This window comes from Pseudopodoces humilis, chromosome 17 (genome assembly GCF_049639895.1).
Source record: "Pseudopodoces humilis isolate 2021_Gansu_Grassland_sample_001 chromosome 17, ASM4963989v1, whole genome shotgun sequence".
NCBI classification, from domain to species: domain Eukaryota; kingdom Metazoa; phylum Chordata; class Aves; order Passeriformes; family Paridae; genus Pseudopodoces; species Pseudopodoces humilis.
Genome location: NC_142216.1, coordinates 15,468,778 through 15,490,355, shown reverse-complemented (window position 1 = coordinate 15,490,355; position 21,578 = coordinate 15,468,778). Strand labels below are relative to the sequence as shown.

Sequence of the window (21,578 nt, the reverse complement as noted above, 5' to 3'; positions counted from 1 at the left end):
ATTAAAACAAAGTGAAGGCAACTTTTAAGACAAAATAAATGCATTTGTTTGCTGATGTAAAAGCTCACACCCAACCAAGACGGGAAGCATTCTAAGCCACCTTCTTGGAAATGACCTTTTAAAATATCTTTTCAATCCAAGGGGCCAATGCCTAAATAGAAAAAAAATCATACAAGTGGATCTTGAATACAATACTAATTCAATAATCTATTGCCAGGCCAACCTATACATTTCAGACAGAGGAGTATGAACATTTAAAGTGACTAATTAAGTTATCTACAGGCTTATAGCAAACCAAAAATCATCCTGGGCTTTCTAGCCCTCTCAGAGCACAAGCTAGTGGCAGCTATTCTTTTCAAGGCCTGGATAAACAGGTCTGTGCATGCTGTCCTACTGCCAAAGTAGCAGAAACCCCAACACAGCTCCTGAGCCATCACTTAGTCATTTCAAAGAAACTATCAGACAGCCCTAGCTATGATCCTCTGAAATTTCAAGATGTAGCAGTACAAGGCTTAAAAATGTAACACTTTTAATAAAACAATTAAAAGAAAGGCATTTATCTAAGCTGTTGGATTTATCCTAAGAAAACCTATATGCCAAACATCTGGGTGAGACTCTCTTTCCCTCTGGCTCCCTTTCAGGCTGTGGAGGAACACATACTCTAAAAAAAGGTGGTGCTCAGAATTCACCATGCCCAAGGATCACAGTTTGGGGGCAGATCTTTCAGCCCCAAATGCTGATATCCCCTTCCCCCTTGGTTTGAAATATGACTGACTTACTACCTACCTTGCCCTGTGACACTCTTAGTTTAATTCATGGTTTTGGAAAGGGAAAAGTTCAACACATTTAGAGACTTTCCTAGAAGAAAATCTTAGTTAATTAGTAATCCCTATGTTTTATTGAAGGCAAGGGAGAATAACTTAGGGACCTAGCTAAAACCTAATGCTAAAACATGAAATGTTAAAAACACATAAGATAACTTTCTGCTGGCTCAGTGTCCACAATATCCTCTTTTTTTATTTATTTATTAGGGAGTATTTTCTTCCTGCAGGATGGGTATGCAGGAAAGTACTTTTGAAAAGCTCTCCTGGCCAGAAGGGCCAGCCACACTCATCTCTTCTCAGCTACCACCAGCATTTGGGCAAACACATCATCAGAATTCAACTGTGAGTAACCCCCCTCAGTCTCCAGCATTTTTCCTACATGTTCTGGGATGCTTTGGAAGAGCTAAAGATGAAAATAATTTTTTAAAAAAATCTCAATTCCCTCTAGAAAGCAAAGGACCAAAGTGAGTAAGGGGTCTCATCTCACAAAAAGCAGGAAAGAAGTAACAGGATCCAGCATAGAACCAATTATTTTATTTATATTTTATCATAATAAGTGGTTTCTATCTTTTTCTATTCTATTTCTTGAGAAGAAGATTTGCAATACTACAAAAACTGAGAAAATTTTCTAGTATTTTATAAAATTTTCAAATAATCAGCATTATGTAAGAAAAAAGATTTTAAGGAATGAGTTGCTGGAGTAAAAAGAAGATACTATCCTATAATAGGATGTATTTCCATATATTCCACGTGCTCAGCATTCCTCCAAAAATATGCAAAATAAAACCTCTGCACTTTCACAACAAAAAGGGAGAACTACTTGTTGAGGGAAAAAAAAAACCAAACTCTCTGTATTCTATTACAATATATATCTGTGTATTTAGAGCTATAGCATATAATCGTAACTAAATTAACCCTTAAATCCAAATATTAATTCACCTGTACCCCATTTTGTCAGAGGCAGAGGATTTATAACATAAAGGTTGCAACCTTGTTACTGCAGTCTGTTGCTACAAAAAAGAAGTATCTGTATCATTGCAAAGTTAAAGTAATCTTTAGTTTATCATAGCCCAAGGTCATATGAGGTATCAGCCGGAAAGGTTCTATTTGAGATAACCTCTGAAACCAGGCACTATTCAAAAACCCCCTAAATTTACCTAAGTACTCGTACAAATCACTGATTTCTGAGGTTTGCTTACAGTATCCCATTCCAGCAGAAGGCCATTCCCACTAGGAAGATAAGGTTTACACAAGGCCTTCAGTTGGTGTTTGCATGGCTCATGGACTGCTGCTAGGGAAGAAAGCATCTGCAGGAGACAAATGAAAGCATTTTATGAGTGAGGCTTCACTTAAACAGTGCCACAAAGAGACCTCAAACAAGATGCAGGAGTTATTTTTCTTGCTTCATGAAGTTTTCAGTGGGAAAGAAACATAAGGTTCCTTCTTCCATTTAAGTCAAGACTTGTCTCTGTTTTAAATCCAAGAATCACTTTTATTCCCCAATAACAGCTTAATACTTTAAAGGAATCTTCATATATGTTACAAGAACTCAAAATTCCTAAGGTTGAAGGTCTGCAGCCTCCTTACCTGCAGGGTCTGAGCTCCAGCTGTGGGCTCCAACAAACACCCCCAATTCAGTTCTGGAGCTGCTCCCAGTTTTAAAGGCCAGGCCAGACGTGTGCACAGAAAAAGGAGAGCCTGTGTATTCCCCTTCCCCCCACACTGACCCTTCTGTCAAGTGAATGTTGCAGGCATGGTTTGAGCCCTGAGCAGAGGACAATGTCCCCATGGCACCATCCAGCTGTCCTTACAGCTGGATTTCAGCATCCTCCAAGGCAGGAAAGGAGACAGAAGAGCTGCCCAATATCAAGGCCATGGGGGAGCAGCCGGGTAGTCCCAATTTAAATCAGAACACAAGAACTCATGATTCAGCATTAATGCTCAAACAAACCCTTCCCACCCCCCACCAGACTGTGACTAGTTGACTGGTGAAACCTATGTGCAAATTTGTACCTAAATATAGATGTTCTGCTAAATTTGGCAAATCTCTCCTTACCAAGGGATTGCAATGCATATTTATGTAATTATACAGTAGTATTTCACATCTTTACTTTCTACACCTATCATTAGAAAACAGTTGCTGACATTTATTTTAGGTCATGTACTCAACTGGGTCAAGCTGCACTAAAGGGAGACCCAAGTTCTGCAAGAAACCTTAGAAATCAGTTCACTGTAAAATGTTATTGAATAGGATTAACCATAGCTACACTGCTTGTTCTGGTTACCACAGGCCAGATTTGCAAAGTTACTGAGATACCTACCAGGATTTTTCTGGAAGTTAGATGCCTAATCAGACTGGGAATTAAATGAACACCCTATTAACCAGCTCTCTGCATCTTGAAGAGTCATCTCAGTACTTTTGGAAACCTGAACATGTTATCACTTGATGTTTTCTAATCAGTGAATAATTTCTGGATAAAAATTTTACATTTTCTTCCATCTTTCAACTTTGAAAGAGCTTGTCAAAAGAAAAATATCAACTGCTAAACTGAAACCTACATTTTTCAGAGAAAAATTTTTCTGTTTAATACTATCTACCTGAATTTGCATCCACTTTTTGAATTTCTGTTCCTTATGGTAAATAAAATGCTGCTATTTACATTGTTTCTAATACAATGAATGAGTATTACATTAACCTCAGAAGTCAAAAGATGCATTGTGCACACCATTTACAAAGCAGATCCATGTTAGGAAGGTTCAACAATGCAGCAATGACTTTAACAGACAACACTGTTAATTTGAAACAAACTATGTATTTACTTTGAATTTGAAACCCAGTTTAAAAATTAAAAGACCTCAGTTTGAGTGGAGGGGGACCCCAGACAAAATCTCCAGGTACTGAACTGCTCTGGAGTGCATGCCATTCAACTACTCATCCTACTCCTTGTAGGAGGTATGTTATGTCTGATTTTTAATTATGCTTTATGTAAATATCCCCAGAGGCTTATGCAATAGGTACAGGCTTAAGTAAGGCGAACTGGTGGAGGCAGCTCAGGAGAGGGAAGCCGAGAGCTGAGCTGACTCCATAGCCAAGGGCTGGGTGAGCTCCAGTTGTCACTGAAGGCCTCCAAACCCCTGAATAACAAAATATGAGAGATTTGCTACATTTGTACACTCGATGCCAAAAGCCACTTACTGTACCAAGCTCCCAGATCTGGTACTTGTGTCGGCACCGCCAGCTTCTGCTACTTGGTTTACAACAGCTCAGCAAACGCACCATCCCCAAGCACTGACACAACCACATTCATCACTTGCTTCAACTTCTGCCTGCCACACTTTGCTGCTGGGAGGGTTTCTGATGAGGACCTGCACTTTCTGTGGCCTCCAAAGACCCCACGGACATGCACTAATCAGCACACCTTCACCTTGACCTACAGGCCTCACAGGCTGTAGGCTGGAGGAGGAGGCTGTTTAATGCTTGTGCCTTTGGCACCACTGTAAGTGCCAGCAAAATTCACAAGGAGTGGTAATAATACATTTAAAGTCACACCAAAAATCTCACTCTAAACAAGTTGCAGGCTGTGTTCACACCCTGATCAAGCTTAGAAGGCAACTAAGCAACTATTTGCACTGAGGTCAAAACCACCTCATTTCTCAGGCTGCAGCCAGCGGTGGAAGTTTCTCTGAGCACCCAGGAGATCCACAGCAGTCAGTTTTCCACAGGAATAGCACAAGCCTCCTGGCCTCATCCCTCCATGCCCAAAGACATGCTTCAGCTTGCAATTGTTTCTATTTGCATGTGATAATTTTAACTGGTAATTCTAGAAAATATTCTGCACAGCTGCATTCAAATTTCACCTTGTGGACCTAATACAACTCATCTGTACAGGATTCACTTTAGTCCTTGGTTTCCCAACCAAGAGCCTGGTCACTACCATAGGCAGGCACTGAGCTAGGAAACCAGAAAGCTTTGATTTTCTCCCAGTTCTGCAAGCCAGGACAAATGGGGCACACCCTCTTCACCTGTAAAATGGGGACAGTACTCTCCACTGTAAAGTACTTGGAGGTCTCATCTAAGAAATGCAATATATTTTCAGAAAGGCTAGGTTAAAATATATTGCTCTTTTCATTCTCTAGATAAATACTTCATTACACTTGCTGTTCTGCACTCCGCTGATGGTTTTCTTTTCTAACTGATTTGCCATTTTGACCAGTCCAATTATTTTAGCATATTAAACTCAAACTAATACAAGGATACAAAACCTAAATACCACTGCGGACACGCAGCAGAGCCTACAGAATATTATACCATTATTTTTATGGCTTCAAAAGTAGAGAGAACAGATCAAGGCAGCATGGCAAAAACTCACTTTTTTTTTTTTTTCATTTTTAATTCTCCCTTTTAGTTCTCACTAATTCCACCCACTGGTAATAGCTGAAGGCATACACCCAAAATCAGTGACTCATGGCACAAGACCACAGTCCAAACAGTGACTGACTAGCTTCTCAAAGCAGTGCTGTTCAAGAATTTCACTGTTCCATCCCTGGACCTTAACTGCCTTTTCTTTGCTCAAAAAAGACAACAAAACAAAAAAACCAAAGAGAAACACCCACCACTGACAACAGGTGCTTCCTTAGTTCTCAGAAAAAAAAAAGCTGAAGAAAAAAAAAATTAAAAAAAATTCTCCCTTGGTGCTCACAGCCATGCAGCCCAGCTTAGGCACATTCTTTCCACCCATGCTTCTTCCCCAGGTAACTCTCCACAACCAGAAACACAAGACAGAAGAACTCCCCAGGCAATTTCAGCTCAAAGATTAGCCCACCTCCTCTCCACATGTGGTGGAAAACTTCAAATATTTCAATTCCAATTAATTTCTTCTATTCTGTATTTTAAATAATGTACTTTTTTTTTTCCCCAGGTTTTTCAAATTAATCATTTAAGAACTGTTTGGGAACCTTTATTTTTTTGACCTCAATGGCAACCTCCCAGACACATTATTTATAATAGGCTGTCTTTCTTAATACTTGCTATTAGTCAAAAGAGTGCTTAGTAAACATCCTAGCTGTCCAATCTTCACATCCCTTAAATAATGGGGTGGGTTCAAAAGGGATAAGCTTTCAAAGTAGGACTCTGCTCACCTTGTAAAGAGCCACAAACACCACCCTGATGTAGCCCACTTCTCATTATTTTCCAGGTCTTGTATCTTCTGCTTTGTATCTTCAAAGATACATTAAAATGTGACATAAAAGACCTCCTAGAGAGTAGACACTCATTGATTACTTGTGTCCTACTCTATCTATGATAGGTCTTCCAGCTCCCCCAAACAGGTATGTACTGGAACACCTAAATCCATATGGGGTTGAACATGGATGTCCAGAACACCAATCACACAAGGAATGGTCACATACAAGTGCTCATCTGCCTGATCATTAGACTTGGAGTTTAGTTAAACGCCCTGCTGTTGGCACCACTTCTAATATAGCTTAGGTGGTCATGAGCAAAATGCAAATGTGGATCTGCATCAGTTTAATCACTTTTTTATTCAGATAAGATCTGGTTCAGGTTTCTGGAGGGCTGGACAAAATATGGCCATCAATAGAAGGCAAAAAATGTAGCCACAGAAGGATGAGTGCAGGCTCCTCTCCTTTCTTCTCAAAGAAGGAACAAGGACACATCCTGAGGTACACTTGCTTGGCCACCAAGTTAAAAATGGTATGTATCACCTTGGCTATTTTCTTTCTCCTACAGAAGCCCAAAATAACTGCAAAAAGCTTGCAAGCAGTAAGTAGCCACTCACTCCTGCTTTCCACTAAAACAATGTAAAGTCTGTGATCCAGCTGTGATCCCACCTTCTACTAAAAGAGTACTAAGGAATGAAGATTCACCCTTTGGTGCGGCAGTGACAGATAAAAGCCTTCATTTACCTTTTCTCCCTAGGCTACATAAAGCAGCATTAAATGCCAGTTAACAGGTCCAACAACGCTCCATTTGGGTTGGGATAAGGCCCCCGTCCCTCCTCCACACCCTCCCTTTTAAACCTCTCCGCAGGTTTGGAAGATCAAAGAAAGACACCTCCACTACTCTCTTCCATTTTGTTGGGTAAGAAATATTACTATTGCATAAAAGCGTGTGTGTATAGCTATATCTACAGGAATTTATCCGTGTCTGGGAACCCCGCGTCCAGGGCGGCAATAGTGGGACTGACGGCTTCACTTTGTTCTCCGTCGAGTCGAGCAGGATCTCGCCTCCCCCTCCAAACCTGCTCCCAGGTGGAAGCGGCTCCTTGAGGTCAGGACACATCCTCACCCCGCTCGGCGGCCGCGGCGCGCAGAGGGCCCGGCCCCCCCCGGCCCTTCCCCGGGGCCGCCGGGAGGCGCGGCGGGGCGAGACCCCCGCGCTCGCTGCCTCCTCCCCGGCCCCGGGCCGCGCTGCCGTGCGGGGCCGCCGGGACCCGCCCATGGCGGCGGGAGGCCCGGGACGAGCGGGTGCGGTGCGGTGCGGTGCGGCCGGCGCGGCGAGCGGGAGGGCGGGCGGGCCCCGGCCGGGGCTGTCACGATGCGGCGGAGGGAAAGGAGGGCGGGCCAGGATCGCTCACCTCGGACACCTCGTCCTCGTCGCTGCCGGGGCCGCCGCCGCCCCCGCTCCGCAGCACGGCGGCCGCCAGCTTGAAGTCGAGGGCGGCCTCACCGGCCGCGGGCGCGCCGGGGCCTCCCGGCCCGCCGGGCCCGGCCCCTCCGAAGAGGCGCACGGCCCGCAGGCCCAGCGGGGGGGGCCCGGCCGCGGCGGGCGCCTCGGCAGCGGCGGGCGGCGCGCGGGGCGCGACCGAGTCGATCTCCTCGTCGGCGGCAGCGGCGGCGGTGCCGTCCGTGAGCATCGCGCTGGTCCGGGCCCGGCCGTCTCCGTCCCCTCACGGCACCGCGGCAGCGCCACTAACTTCTCACACCCTACCCGGCCGCGGCCGCCGCGCCGCCCCCCCGCCGCTCCGCGCACGCCTATTGGGCGCACTCGGGCGAGAGCGGAGCGCTATTGGCCGCGGCGCCTGCCACTCAGGGGCGCGTCACGCGCTCCCAGCATGCTGCCCTGAGAGCGCACGCCGAGGCGGTAAGAGTGCACCGCCCCGCCCCGCTCGCCCGGCCTCGCTTCCTGAACTTTCCGAGATATGATTGGTTCTCCGAGACATCAATCATGTGCCTTGGCGGAGCTGCGGGAGTCGATGGGGCAGGCGAGCTGTCGATCAAACTGCATGTAGGAATCACGGTTTTTATTGGTCGAAAGGTACATCGCTCACAACGCAAGGCGTCTGGCGTCTCCCGATTGGCTCCTGCATGCCCTGAGCCCGCCTCCCCTTCGAACCCCTCTGAAGGGCTCCGTCAGAACGAGACGCCGTCACACGCCCGCCTGTTCCGAGCGGTGATTGGGTTGTGAAGCTGCCAATCAAACACAAGGGCACGCCTCCCTATGGCCCCGCCCCTTCCTGGGTGCGGGCCGCCATAGGCTGGGCTCCCTGGCTCACCGCTCCTTCGGTCACGCCCACTGTGACGTCACCGCACGGCCACGTGGCCCGGGGGTCTCGGGCCCCTCCGGGGGTCTCGGGCCTTGCGACCCCCGGACCGGGCGGGGGCTCCGCACAGCCCCGGCCCGGCCCCCGCCCGGCCTAGTTCACGGAGAGGTTGATCTGCGGTCCCGGGCGGTGCATCGGCTCGCACTGTGGGGGAGCGGAGGTTTCGGGGCTGGCACCGCGCCCACTCCGGGCGCCCCTGCGCCAGCGGCCCCGGGGCGGCTGTGACCGAGCGAGGATCCCAGGACAGCACCGACCTCCTCGGCTCTGCTCCCCTGCTCCGGCCGCTCCCGGGGGTGTGTCCCCGCCGCCCCCGGCCCGGGCAGGGGCCCGTCCAGCCAGCTCAGGTCGTGCCGGGAGAAGATGCGCTCCAGCCCCTTCCGGATCCCCACCAGCGCCAGCAGCTGCGGCCGCGCCAGGCACGGGTCAGCAGCGCTGGGGCCGGGGGACGGGCAGCATCTCTCTGTCACATCCCTGTCACCCCAGGAGATGCCAGGGTGGTGGCCTGTCACCCACCTGGCCCTAGGGGACCGAACTTGCCCAGCAGTGACATTCAGCCTCTGGTGACAGCCCCGCGGGCGCAGACCAGGGGGTGACGGCTGCTGGCAAAGCACCCCCAGCCACCACCCGCCAGCGCTCATGTCCCCTCCCAAAGGTTTATGCCGGGGCCGGGGTGGGCGGCACCCAGGCCAGCAGCAAAGCAGTGCCAAGGGGTGTCATACCATCACTGGGAAAATAATAGCGGCCACGGTGGACTTGAGAAGCCAGAGCAGGGCCAGGCAGAGCAGCTGGATGATGGTGAAAAGGTGCACGCGGCGCAGGGGCACGTGGCGGAGGTAGGCGAGGTCTGGCTGGTGCTTGGCTGGCATCAGGAGCAGCCTCACACGGTCCATGAACTGTAGCGAGAGGGTGGCAGGTGGGTCACACCTGTCCAGCTGCTGGGCAGCTCTCACCCACCTCCCTGTTGAGAGCAGGGCCAGCAGGATGGGGTTTCACCATCATTTCTTCACTTCAGCCCTCCTGCCCTCCCCTGTGCTGACCCCCAGCTGATGCCTGGGCCAATGAGTTTGTCTGCAAGACCAGGGGTCCTGGTGCCGCTGTCACCCCAGGCCAGGGGAGTGCTTTCCAGGCAGACCTCTAGAAAGGACTCTTAGCTGCCTTTATAGGGTTAATGGAGAGATAACACCCCTTGGTCCCTCTCAATTCACAGGGAACTTCTGCAGCCTCCTCCAGAGCACAGCTCTGGGTTTCCCAAGCAGAGGGAGGGTGGGAGTTTCCCAGCCTGTCATCTAGAGCAGGGTAATTTCAAGGAAACGGTACTATTTAGAGGAAAAAGCGCTGTAGATAATTCTGGAATAGGGATTTTTTCCCTCTCCATTGGTTTCTTGGAAGAACAGAACTGGCACATGGGCAGCAATACCAGAACCAAAGGACTGTCATGTCCCAGTTGTGCCTGCAGCTCCCAGGTGAGGAAGTCCCTGTGGCTTTGAGATTAATTCTGTGTTATCCACTGGTCCCACTTCTCCCAAACCACCTGATCTATCAGTGCACAAATTCCTCCTGCTTCTCAGCATCCCAGAGCCCTCCTTTTCCCTTTCCTTTGCTCTAAAAAAGTCCCTCTTTTCCTCCTTGTCCCAGTGGGTGACAGCTCCGTGCCAGGCTGTACACCACAGAGAGCTAAAATCCAGGCTCTGCTGTGCAGTAGCAGCTGTTGCTGAGCAAACCCCTTCCTCCCCAGCAGCACCCCCTCCCAGTGCAGCCCTCCCTCACCTGGATGCTGTTCAGCGCCGTCACCCCCATGTGCAGGAACACCCCGTACAGCACCGGCATCGGGATGTGCTGCAAGACAGTGGGGTGGGGGATCAGTGGGGCTGTTCCCTGGGGGATCAGTGGGGCTGTTCCCTGGGGGGTCAGTGGGGCTGTTCCCTGGGGGATCAGTGGGGCTGTTCCCTGGGGGGTCAGTGGGGCTGTTCCCTGGGGGATCAGTGGGGCTGTTCCCTGGGGGGTCAGTGGGGCTGTTCCCTGGGGGATCAGTGGGGCTGTTCTCTGGGGGTCCGTGCCTGCTCAGTGTCCTCTCATGTAAAACCCTGCATGTGTGTCCACAGTCTTTGCTTCCTTTATTCCAAACAGCCCAGCCTGACCCTATTGAACCACTTGAGGTTCACATGAGCCTCTGTGGTCCCTTTGGATGGCATCTCATCCCCCAGGTGTGTCACTGCACCTCACCTTGGTGCCATCTGCAAACGTTCTCCATCCTGCTATGTCTTTGATGAAGATATTATATAGCGTTTGTCCAGTAGGAGCACTTGGAGGACACCACTTGTTACTAGTTGCCATTTGGACACTTGGCAACTGGCTGTAAATCTCTGGACATGACCATCCAACCAATTCCTCATCCATCTAACAGTTCTTCCATCAAATCCAGTTTGGAGGTGAGGCTGCTGGGAGGCCCCCAGATCAAAGACTGTGTGAGATCAGCCTCAGAGGTGAGTCAAGATGTTGAGGAAAAGGGGTCTCCTGTCCACCCACAGGTAATCCAGGGCCACTGGAAGGGTTTTTCCTAGCATGGCAGTGGCAGCAGGTGAAAACCAGCAGCAGCCAGGTCATCCACGTGGCAGTGTGGAGAGGTGGTTGTGTGTTTGGGGAGCACAAGGACCCCAATACACAGGTGACATGGGGCCACAGTGCCTTGTGTGCCAGCCCTCCCATGGCACTGGAGACAAACCCTTGGTGCAGCCCATACCCACACAGTGCAGGCTCCTGCCAGACAGGATTCCTGTGCTGCTTCCGTGGGGCAGGGTGAGGAATCTCCAGCCTTGAAGGGTATCCCTGCCTAGGAAAAGAGGCCACCCCAGCCAGGCTTCCTACCTTGAGCACAGGGGCCATGAAGATGGAGACTCCCATCAGGATGAAGACAGCCAGGCCTGTCAGCCTCTGCTCCCTGTGGGTGGCAGCACAGGTGTCACAGGTACCTGGGGTCCCTTGGGAGCCTACCCCCCTTCCTGCCCTCCAGGTCCCCTCTTTGCACTTTTGATGGCCACAAGGAAGGGGATCAGCTGTGGGGAGATCCCCAAAGCCAGGTCAGATGGACAGTGTGGGCATGTCCCTGTCCCCAGCTCCACAGCCGTGGAGGGCTCCCCAAGGCGGGTCCCAGGCTTGTTGTTCACCTGATGCCCAGGAACTCGGGATGCTCGCCGGGGGCTGAGGTTGCACTCTCCTTCCTCAGGCTCTCCATGTGTGCCAGGGAGATGACAGTGGCTGAGACATACCAGGGGAGGCCGGTGACAGAGGTGACAACCATCAGGAGGGAGACGCAGAGGAGATCCAGGTGGAAGCCTGCTCCTTTCTGCAGGGGAAAAGGCAGCAGGGCTGGGGGCATCTTCCCACTTTCCTGGCCAGTTTGGGGTTCTGCTCTCCCTGGCAGCTTCCATGGGATTCAGGCAGGACCTGGATCCTCCTCATTGGCTGGTGCTGCCTGTTCCCTGTCCCCCTGCTCACCTGCAGCTTGTACTCCCTGCGGTTAAGAATGACAGCTGTGATCTGCTGGTCCATGAAAATGAGGATGGTGACCAGGACAGCAGGCACTGCAGACACCAGGCAGACCCACCAGGGGTTGGCTCCAAAGGGGAAAATGATCCAGCCCCGTGCTGGGTTTGTGGGCTGTGGAGAGCAGAAGGGTCACGGCAGCTGCCACCCACTTGTGGGGTGTGTGGCACCTCTGGGTGATGGGACCAGCCCCAGGTGCCCAGGCTGGAGCCCTACAGGCACCCAAGGATGCCCCACCTCAGGAGTGGAAGAGCATCCTCACTCATCCTGGGGATGTTGCTGGTCAGAGTGACCCACCAGCCCCCTACAAGAAGACTCTGGCTGTGCCAGAGCAGGGTTTTGTTCTTGGACACCACAGGCCAAGAGCTGGACGTGTGACAGGAGGTGGAAGAGGTGGCATTGGGCAGTGATGATGGTGAGCCTGAGGAGGTGGTGGTGAGCACTGGCTGCTCTCGGGCACTGCCAGCCCCACTCCACACCCAGGGCAAGAAGCCCAAGCCTGGAGCTGAGTTTGTGGCTCTTGCTCCAGTGTGATCTGTATAGTCCAGGACTGAGCCAGGTTATCTACAGTGCATGGGATCAGCTGCGTTCGACCCTTTCTCATTTGCTGGGGTGCAGCCTGCACCCCTGTAGGGCTGGAGCCAGTGATGGGAAGGACAGTGACAGTGCACTGGGTGGCTACTGTGGTGGGCACAGACCCACACCCTGACAATGCGGTTCCCACCCTGCTGGCACCTTCAGCTCACTGGGGACAAGGAGCTTGGGGGTCTCCAGGCCCAGAGCAGCATCGACAGCGCAGGAGGCAAGGATGGCCAGGATGACAGCGAAGTCGCTCACCGTCTTCCGCACCTGCAGATGGACAGGGCTTGGCCCAGGCTGGCAGGGGTGGGGGCTACTTCAGGAGCAGCCTCGGGGTGCAGCACCCAGAGCCATCCCCACACCAGTGGGACAGGTGGCCATGTCACTGGGGTGGCTGGAAGATGCTCACCCCCGCGGGCAAGTAGCGGCTGCTCCTGAAGCGTTTGAGTGCGGTGCAGAAGAGGAAGGTGCCCCCGAAGAGCAGGAAGGAGATGAGGGTGACATCGGGCACATACTGACAGCTGGTCCCCAGGAGATGCCCACCCCGATCCAGGCACTGGGTCCTGCTCAGCCCTGCTGGGGTGGCAGGAGGCTGCAGGGACAAGGTGGCAGTGAGGAGGGGTCACACATGGATGCCTCGGGCCCACCCCAGCGCCTCACCTGCCTGCCTGGCAGCAGGGGCAGTACCTGCCGGGTGGCCAGGGGGGAGGGCAGCGAAGTGTCATTCCCTGCAGAGCTGGGACCTGCAAAGTGACGGGGCTCAGATTGGTGCTGGTTTCATCAGGATGACTGGGATGATGCTGCCATCAGGCTGGGTCTTCAAGCTCTTCCTGAGGGCTCAGGGTTCTGGATGGGGCCTCATGGGACCTCTGAGGTCCCAGCTCTGGCTGATGCCCAGGGAGCACCAAGGAGGGGATGTTCCCTGTGAAGGGCCTGGCTAAAGCACCAGACACTCAGAGGCACTACTGATCCCAGGCTGGCCAGCACTGATGTTTTTGGCACATGGTATAGGTCCCATTTCCAGGGTCAGTGTGGGTCATATCATTTCCAGGGTCATGTCTTCAAACCCCAGAAAATGGCCCCTGATTTACAGACTGGGCTTGACATGGCAAAGCAAACCCATACAGGTGCCCTTTTCCAGCCTCTGACATCCCCCATCCTGGAAGGAGATGGGCCAAGGCTCCTCCTTGCTCCCTGCTTGGTTCCTGGGCAGTTCCAGGAGGCAGCAGTAGGTGGACAGACTGTATGAAGGGAAGTGGAGGACACTGCAATGTGGTCAGGCAGGTGAGGATGGGATTAAACAGCCTCCTCCTCCAGTGCCTTCCCTCATCCAGCCAGGAAACAGGTTCCCAGTGGGATCCTGGGGCCGCAGCTTCCTGCTCTCCACCCTCCCACGGCTGCTGGGCTCACCGGGGCTGGACAAGTTGCAGGTGCAGCTGTAGGAGGTGACGTTGTCCAGCCGGTACTGCCAGTTGATGGGGAAGGCATCTGCCAGGCTCAGCATCTTTTTCAGGGAGTCGTAGATGAATATCAGGCTGATGAGTGCACAGAAGCCTTCCTCGGTGAAGCGGGTGAAGTACCGCACCAGGTGACTGGCCTCGGTGGCCACCAGCACCACACCAAAAAAGGCCACCCAGAGCCCAATCCAGAGGCGGAACTCCAGGTAGTCCAGGCTGTGATCCCTGGGGGAAAGGGTGGCTCAAATCCTCACCAATGACACCTGCCTGGAGTGATGGTGGCCCGTGCCCCAGCTGGGGGGACAGTGGGATCTGTCCCTGACAGTGAACTCACTGGCTGAAGGAGAAGAGGAGGCGCTCAAAGACAAGCACAGGGCCGGTGCTGCTCAGGATGGTCAAGGGTTGGCCCGAAAAGAGGCAGAAGATGAAGCCAGCAAAGGCTGTGCCCAGGAAGCTCTCCAGCACCCCCTGAAATGCAGGGGAGGGGTGCCAGGCACATGGCAGGGAGGAGGGTTATGGGCCTGTCCCCCCAGCAGCACAGAAGAACACAGGGTCACTGCTGGGGACCACGGGGGAAGGAGGGAGAGTTCAGGCAATGCTCAGGATGTGCTGGGGATGCTGGTAGGAGGTGGGCAGCCCTCAGGTCTGGGCTGAGCAGGGTTGGTACCGGGCACCTCGTGACCACACTGACCTGCATGTTGGCAGTTGCATCCCCCAGCATGCCCCCGAAGGTGATGGCATTGGTGACTGTCGCCAGGTAGATGTAGAGCACTGCTGAGAGGCACTGAGGGTGCAGGGCGTCGGAGAAGTCGCTGCCGTACCACGGTGCCTTCCTCCGGATGTCTCGCAGCAGCCCCCCAAAAAGCCTGGGGTGTAGGAGGGAGGTCTCAGAGCAGACCCCACAGAGAGCTGGGATTGTCCCTTCCCCTGGATACAGCAGCTCAGAGGGGTTTGGACATGGTAGCCCCATGAGAAACAGTGACCTGCCCCAAATCCAGCACCCTGCTGCACCTCCCACTGCCCTTCCAGCCACTGACCTGCCTGTCCTCTCCAGCTCCTCCCCAGAGCGTGGGTGCCCTGGGCTGGCTCTGTCCCCAGCTGCTGTCATGTCCCCGTTACCATGTGGCTGCTGCTCCAGTGGGTCCAGAGCCGTCCTGTGGCAGAGCAGAGCCTGAGACAACAGGCTTCAGGTTGGGATCCTCAGGACCCAGCTGCATTTAGAGGACACTAGGATGGGAAAGGGAGAATGGGGAGAGGACAGGGGTGCAAGCAGGGTTTGTGTGTCCCCTGATAATGGAGAGGAGAAAGATCAGGAAGAGGACAAGAAATGGCAGATGATGATCTTTGAAGGTTTCTTCCAACCCAACCATGATTTCCCCTGGCAAGCCCTGGAGCCAGCCCCTGCAGGACTGGTTTTAGTGGAGGAGCTGGGTTGTTTCACATCTGAGTGCTGAACCCCAGTGTTGCCATCAGTTCCCTTTGCAGGGGATTTGCCATTTGCCAAGTGGGACAGCAGGACTAACAGCAGGGGGGACCAAAGCAGGGGCCTGTGGAGGGGCTTGTCTGGGAGGACCTCCTGGCTCCTCAGCAACTTCATCACCATGGAAATGGAAATTCCAGTGTCACAGACAGAGGTATCCCTGCAGGACCTTGCAGAGGGGCTGGCAGGGGTTGGGGTGCCCTCCCTCCAGCCCACCTCCTGCGTGGAGATGGCAGGTGGCTTGGTGGAGGAATTCGGGCACTGGGGTCCCATTTGCCAGGAGGAAGCACAATCAGCTCATCCAGGAACGCCTCTATCCCTGCAATGAGGTCCTCTCGGTGCTCAGCCTGCCAGGCAACTCTTTGGAAGAGCTGTGGGGAGATGCCGGGGTTTAACCACCACATCCCTGTTGGAACCTCCCTCCCAGCCTTCAGCCATCACCAGGAAACAAAAGCACTCACTTCAGGGCAACAGGTGCCCTACATCCTGTGAACCCACCCAGGCTTTTGTTTTCTTATCCTGAGCAAGGGAGGCCACCAGCTCACCCCATCCTCTGCCCTCCACTGCAGCCTGCAGAGGAGTCCTGGTGTCCCCATTCCAGGCCCATCCCATCCATGGGTGCTGTGCCAGGCTCACCTCATCTGTCAGCAGAGTGGCCATGGCCCTGCCAACCTCGTGGTAGTCTTTCATTTTGGGGGGGCCCAGCAGGATGAAGAGGAACCTGTGGCAAGACAGCGCATCTCCAGCAGCAGGGAATGTTTCTCTGGGGGAGGACCATGGGGATGTGGGGTTGGTGGCTGGGGCAGGCCTGGGGGTGGGCTTCTGTCACCCTAAAACTGGGGTCAGGGGTAGGAGACAAGGAGACAAGACATTTGTCTGCAGTGTCTGTTGCCACTGCATGGCAACCTCACAGGACACCAGGACCCTGGCTGGATCACAAGGGTCTGCAGAAATCCAGACTGGGAGGTGTGGGGGAGCAAGTCTTTGGACAGAGGAGGATAAATCCTCAGCTGGAGGTGTCTGTGGCATCATTTTCCTGGGAATGTTGCTTGCAGGCAGGATGCTGGTGTGTTAGGAAAGGAGAGCTTGCCAGCAGCACAGGTAGCAGGTTTGACAGGACTCTGGGGACGTGGGAGGAGACTGGAAAGAGAGCTCAGAGCCCTTGATAAAATATAGTAAAAATCCCATACTTGAGAGGATGGTGCAAAATCTCCAGAGGGACAATCCACACAAATGCTTAACTGAGTCCTCCATACCTTTCCAAAGTTGGTGGGAATGGTTACAGTCCTGAAAGCCTGAGATTGTCAAGCAGTTCCAGTGACTGTACCCTGGGCAAACCCCCAGAGGAGGGGCAGGCAAACTCCTCTGGCTGTGCAAGTGGGACTTGACAGAACCCCCAGATACCGGAGGCCTCTGGAGCTGCTCTGGAGGGACGAGAGGTGACAGTTGCCACAAGGGATTGTTTTCACCCTGGCATCTGCACCAAGGCGATGGGAAAAGACTCTTAAGATCCTGGAGATGGATCTGGGTGAGTGACAACCCTGAGGCAGTGGCTGCACTTGGGGGGACGGCACCCTGGGCAAAGGGATGGGTAGCGACAAGGTATTCCTGCCCTCCGGTTTGGGGGGGGAAATACAGGGCAAGGGGTTGTCATGAAACCCTCGAGACCCAGGGGCATTGACGGGGTCTTGCCACCCAACTCCCGAGGAGGAGAGAGCAGCAGGTGGATGGATGTCTGTCCTGCACCTCCCAGCTCCTGGGGACGGCTGCTCAGGGCAGAGTGACCGGGAGGTGGCAATGTCCCTCCTGATCCCCGCCTGCTTCCTCCGCGCACTTCCCAAGGAAGTCCTCAGCTGAAGGCAGGCTGTCCCTTTCCCCTCACGGCTTTAGAGGATGGATTCCTCAGCCACGGGGAAACCATGGGGACCTCCTGCCCTGCTCCTCTCCCCCCGCCTTGTCTCACCACTCAGGAGAACAGCGGGAGGGCAAGAGTCTCCTAAAAACCTGCCTCCAGCCCCCGCTGCCGGGCACCACGCTCCCGGCAGTAAGTGGAGAGCATCCAGAACCAGCCAAGGACAGGGAATACCCCGGGGGATGGCCCTTCCAGGCTGCCCAACAGATGCTCCACACTCAACCCTTTCTGGAGTGCTCCTAAGAAGCTGGGAAAAGCAGGAGGGGAAGCAGTGAGATGGGATTCTGGGACTGCATGCAGCACTCGGTGCTGTTCCCTTTGCTTTGGATAAGCAAAGACTAGTCTACTGTGGGAAGAAATGGGGAAACAGGGACAAGGGTGGACACAGGGCCACCAGCCGTGCTCTGTTACCTGCTTGGAAGAGAAACCTCAGCCAGTGAGCCAAGGGACACCCCACGCCTGAGGCGAATGAAGGCAGCAAAGGGCTTTTCCAGGAATTCAACTTCCCCGACAGCAACGTGGGCTGCTTCAGCCCCCGGTGGGACCTTCTTCCTAAATCTGTTTCTCAGCTGAAAGGAAAGGGATGCAGGGGCTGGGTACTCAGGATGCAGCGGCTGGGCATTCAGGATGCAGTAGCTGCTCCCAGCCCAGCTCCATGCTGCAGTACCTGTTCCTTAAGAGGCGTTTTGGAGAGCTGGGTTCTGGGCTCAGACCTGCCTTTGGCTTTCCCTGCAAAGTAACAGAGGAAACAGCAAAATCCATGTGCAGGAGAAGGGCCAGTGTGGGTACTGCCCCGGGCTGGAGGCAGCGGGAGGATTCCTGGTGGGTCAGCCGGGTTTCCTACCTCGGCAGGGAGAGAGACCAAGCTCAGCAAGGAGCTGCAGCAGGGATTTTGTAGGCTGGTGCTGTGGCTGGAGGAGCAGGAGGGCTGCCAGGCGCTCCCTCAGTGCAGGCTGCAGCTCTGCTTCCTCGGGCTGCCCAGAAAGTGCTTTGTCTGCATCAGGGACAGGGACAGCTCTGAGTCCCCCTGGTTTGCTGCCCATTGGGGAGCTGCCCAGGGAAAAGCCCCCTTAGCTGGAGTATCAGACAGCCCCCCCAGGTACCCGGCCGTCATTCATCAATCCTGTTCTATAGGCACCTCCTGGTGGCCTGTCCCTCTCTGGTGACCAGCCCATCCCAGGAGATGACCTTTGCATTACCCATGTACCGATTATTTCCTTGAAACTGGTGGCATCCAGATCCAGGAGCATCGTCCCCTTCTGCAGGCATGTCCTCAGCTGGAACAGGCTGTGCAGGGACAGAGCTGGGACATGGGGTGTGCTCCAGCGCTCCCCACCATCCTCCACCTTCTCCTCAAACTTTATCCACCTGCCCATGGAGATGTGTGTGGTCAGTGGCAGGGTCCCCGTGCCAGGCAGTGGGAGCTGGAGCCTGGGTCCATCTTTGAGCTTAGCATGGGGCTGACACAGGCAGGGAGGGGTTTGGGTGGCTCAGAGGGGCCTGCAGTTGGTTTATGGTGTAGGGCAGCTGTGCAGACAAAGTGGTCACACCCCTATTCCTGCAGACCCACACCTCTCCAAGAGCTGATCAGGGGAATTCCAACCATAATGAGGTGACAGGATGGTTCAGGTTTGAAGGGACCTTAAAGATCATCTCTAACCCCTCCACCATGGGCAGGGACATCTCCACTATCCCAGGTTGCTCCAAGTCCCATACAACCTGGCTTTGGACACTTCCAGGGATGGGGCAGCCACAGCTTCTCTGGGCACCCTGTGCCAGGGCCTCCCCACCCTCACAGGGAGCAATTCCTTCCCAATATCCCATCTAATGTTGATCTCTGCTTGTGCTGTCACACGAGTCCTTTGTCTAAAGTCCCTCTCCATCTCTCTTGGAACCCCTTTAGGTCCTGGAAGAGGCTCTAAGGTCTCCCCTGAGCCTTGTCTTCTCCAGGCTAAACAACATCCCACCTCTCTCATCCTGTCTCCATAGCAGAGCTGTCCCAACAGAGCTCTTCCAGCCTTTGAATCACTTCCATGGTTTCCTTGGGATGTGCTTCAACAGGAGCTGGATGTGGTGCCCCAGGGCAGTCTCACACAAAGCAGAACAGGGGGAGCACCCTCTCCTCACGCTGCTGCCCGTGGTGCAGCCCTACACTCATCTCTGTGCTGTGAGTGCACAGTGCCGGCTGATGTCCCATCTGTCACCCACCAGCACCCCCAGCCATTCTCCACAGGGCTGCTCCCAGCCCATCCATCCTCCCAGCTGTGCTGGGGGTGGCCCTGCCATTAGCAGCGCCTGCTGGAGTCAGAACAGAAGTGTCTTGAGCTGTTTCCACGCTCGGGCCATGCCAAATATTTTAACGCCGTGCACAGACAGAGCTTCCCTTTGTCCCCGTGGGTGGGCGTGCAGGCGTGTGGTGCTGCACGGGCAGAGCGTGCCCCGGCACCGCGGGCTCGGGGACAACGGGGCTGGGTGCCGGGAGAGCCACAGCCCGGCGGCTGCGGTCCCCACAGACACTCCGACCCCGGGGGATGACCCACTGCTGGCCCCAGACCCATTGCTGGCCCCACCCCTATTGCCGGCCCCAGACCCATTGCCGGCCCATGTCCCCATGTCCCTGCTGGGGGTGGAGGGGTTCTGTGGGTCACGGAGGCATTCCGGCCTCGGCTCAGCTGCTGGAGCCTTGGAGAGGCAACAGAGAGGAGCAGGAGGAAGGGTGCTGTGCCTGGCCTGCCTGACATCCTGCCCTCTCCCGAAAATTAAGTCAGCCCAACGTGGGCACTGACGGGGCAGAGCCCTGCCTTGGGGCTGAGGCACCACCAGCCTCGGGATGTGTCCTGACTCCAGCTGAGCTGGAAGGCTGGCCTCCCAAAGAGTGGCTCAGCAGCCTGGCTCTCACAGGTGTGCCTACCTGGCCATCTCCCTCCACTCCAGGCCCGCCGAGGTGCTGAGGAGCTGGTTGAGCTGGATGAAAAGCAGCGGGCAGGTGATGTCCCCCCTCTCCTCCCAGTGCAGGGCAGCACCAGCTTGCCGGGCCGCTGTGGCTATGCTGGAGGGGAAGATGCTGCAGCCGAAAGCCTGTGGGGGAGCTCCAGGGTTGCTGCACTCGAGTCTGGGCTGTGAGCAGCTGTCTGCTGCCCGGAGAGCTGTGCCACCATCCCCGGGCATGTGGGCTCGCATGGCCACCAACACCGGCAGCCACAGGCGTGAGCTCCCCTCCAGCACTCACAGGATCCCGCTCATCCCACACCTTATAACAGCTATGAACTGGTTTAAACTGGCCACAAACCAATACACAGGAGCCAAGCCCAAAACAACCATCTCAAAACACCAGGGTCAGCCCCACAGCTCCCAGTATGGTTGTGTCCTGCCATGTCCAGCTGTCCATCTGGGCCAGGGACCAGGGAACCCAGCTGCAGGTGACCTGTGTGGACAAGGATGTTGGTGGGCACCTGTGTGTTCCCAGCCCTGTCTGCACCCTGCAGGGCGTTGGTGAGGGGGTGGCAGGGCCAGCCCTGGAGAGCTGCTGGCAGTATCAGTGCCTGTGAGAGGGTGCTGTGCCCCAGCAGGAGGGGTGACACAGCCCTTGGCAGCTCCTCCTGGGAAAGTGGATATGGGGAAATGCTCTGGGGAAGGATGTGGCACCGCTGAGCAATCCATGGTGGGGAAATGAGGGGCTGCCAGTGGCAGGGCTGACGGCAGAGGCTGGGAGAGCTTCAGGGCTGTGTCGGTGTTCAGAAGGCTCCTGTGTGAGCGGCAGCCCGTGAGCGGATGGAGGGGAAGGACACGGGCACAGCCACAGCTCCCTACAGGGACAGGGACCGGGCAGGGCCTGCACTGTGCTGCCAGCAGAGAGCAGCCACGGTGCTCGCTGTGCCCACACCATGCCCACTGCCAGCGCCACCACACTTGGCCCCTCGGCCCACAAACCAACCACGGGGCTGCGGTGTTTGTGTGCACTGCAAACACGGCGGCGGAACCGCAAACATAAAAACCCCGCGGCTCCGGCACGGGCCGGCTGTGCTGGAACCCGCCAGACCCAACAGGATCCAGCCCCAGGAGCAGCTGGAGCAGGTCCAGGCACCAGCACGGCAGAGTCACCTTTTGGGCGCAGGTGGGAGTGTGGGTTCCTGAGGTCCTGGTACCTGCCTCGCAGGGACTGAGGCCGAGGATCTGGCCCAGGGTGTTGAGGCTGTTTGCTCTGCGATACCAGCGGGTACC

At 54.6% G+C, this 21,578-nt stretch overlaps 2 protein-coding genes across 10 annotated transcripts in view; both read right to left on the bottom strand.

Annotated features, from left to right (window-relative positions):
* The window catches only part of ANKHD1 (ankyrin repeat and KH domain containing 1), a 99,770-nt gene extending 92,056 nt beyond the window's left edge, over positions 1 to 7,714 (bottom strand). For 8 of the 9 annotated variants that reach the window (XM_088063408.1, XM_014253115.2, XM_014253116.2 and 5 more), the window contains exon 1: positions 7,421 to 7,699. In XM_088063408.1, coding sequence (XP_087919534.1) covers positions 7,421 to 7,699 — 279 coding nt within the window. Of the gene's footprint in view, positions 1 to 7,420 lie in introns of all 9 variants that reach the window. The other variant, XM_088063411.1, reaches the window with a different exon arrangement.
* Positions 7,715 to 8,479: 765 nt separating this feature from the next.
* On the bottom strand, positions 8,480 to 20,562 carry SLC4A9 (solute carrier family 4 member 9). The gene is made up of 21 exons (XM_088063746.1): positions 20,269 to 20,562; positions 18,565 to 18,725; positions 18,202 to 18,351; positions 18,025 to 18,086; positions 17,769 to 17,926; positions 16,082 to 16,166; positions 15,662 to 15,816; positions 15,003 to 15,119; positions 14,657 to 14,831; positions 14,300 to 14,433; positions 13,919 to 14,190; positions 13,196 to 13,251; positions 12,918 to 13,100; positions 12,665 to 12,778; positions 11,882 to 12,043; positions 11,551 to 11,729; positions 11,252 to 11,324; positions 10,154 to 10,222; positions 9,106 to 9,279; positions 8,641 to 8,787; positions 8,480 to 8,530 (listed from the first exon to the last, which is right to left on the bottom strand). The coding sequence occupies exons 1-21, from the start codon at positions 20,535 to 20,537 to the stop codon at positions 8,480 to 8,482; spliced, it is 2,946 nt and encodes a 981-aa protein (XP_087919872.1). The 5' UTR covers positions 20,538 to 20,562.
* Between the last annotated feature and the right edge of the window lie 1,016 nt (positions 20,563 to 21,578).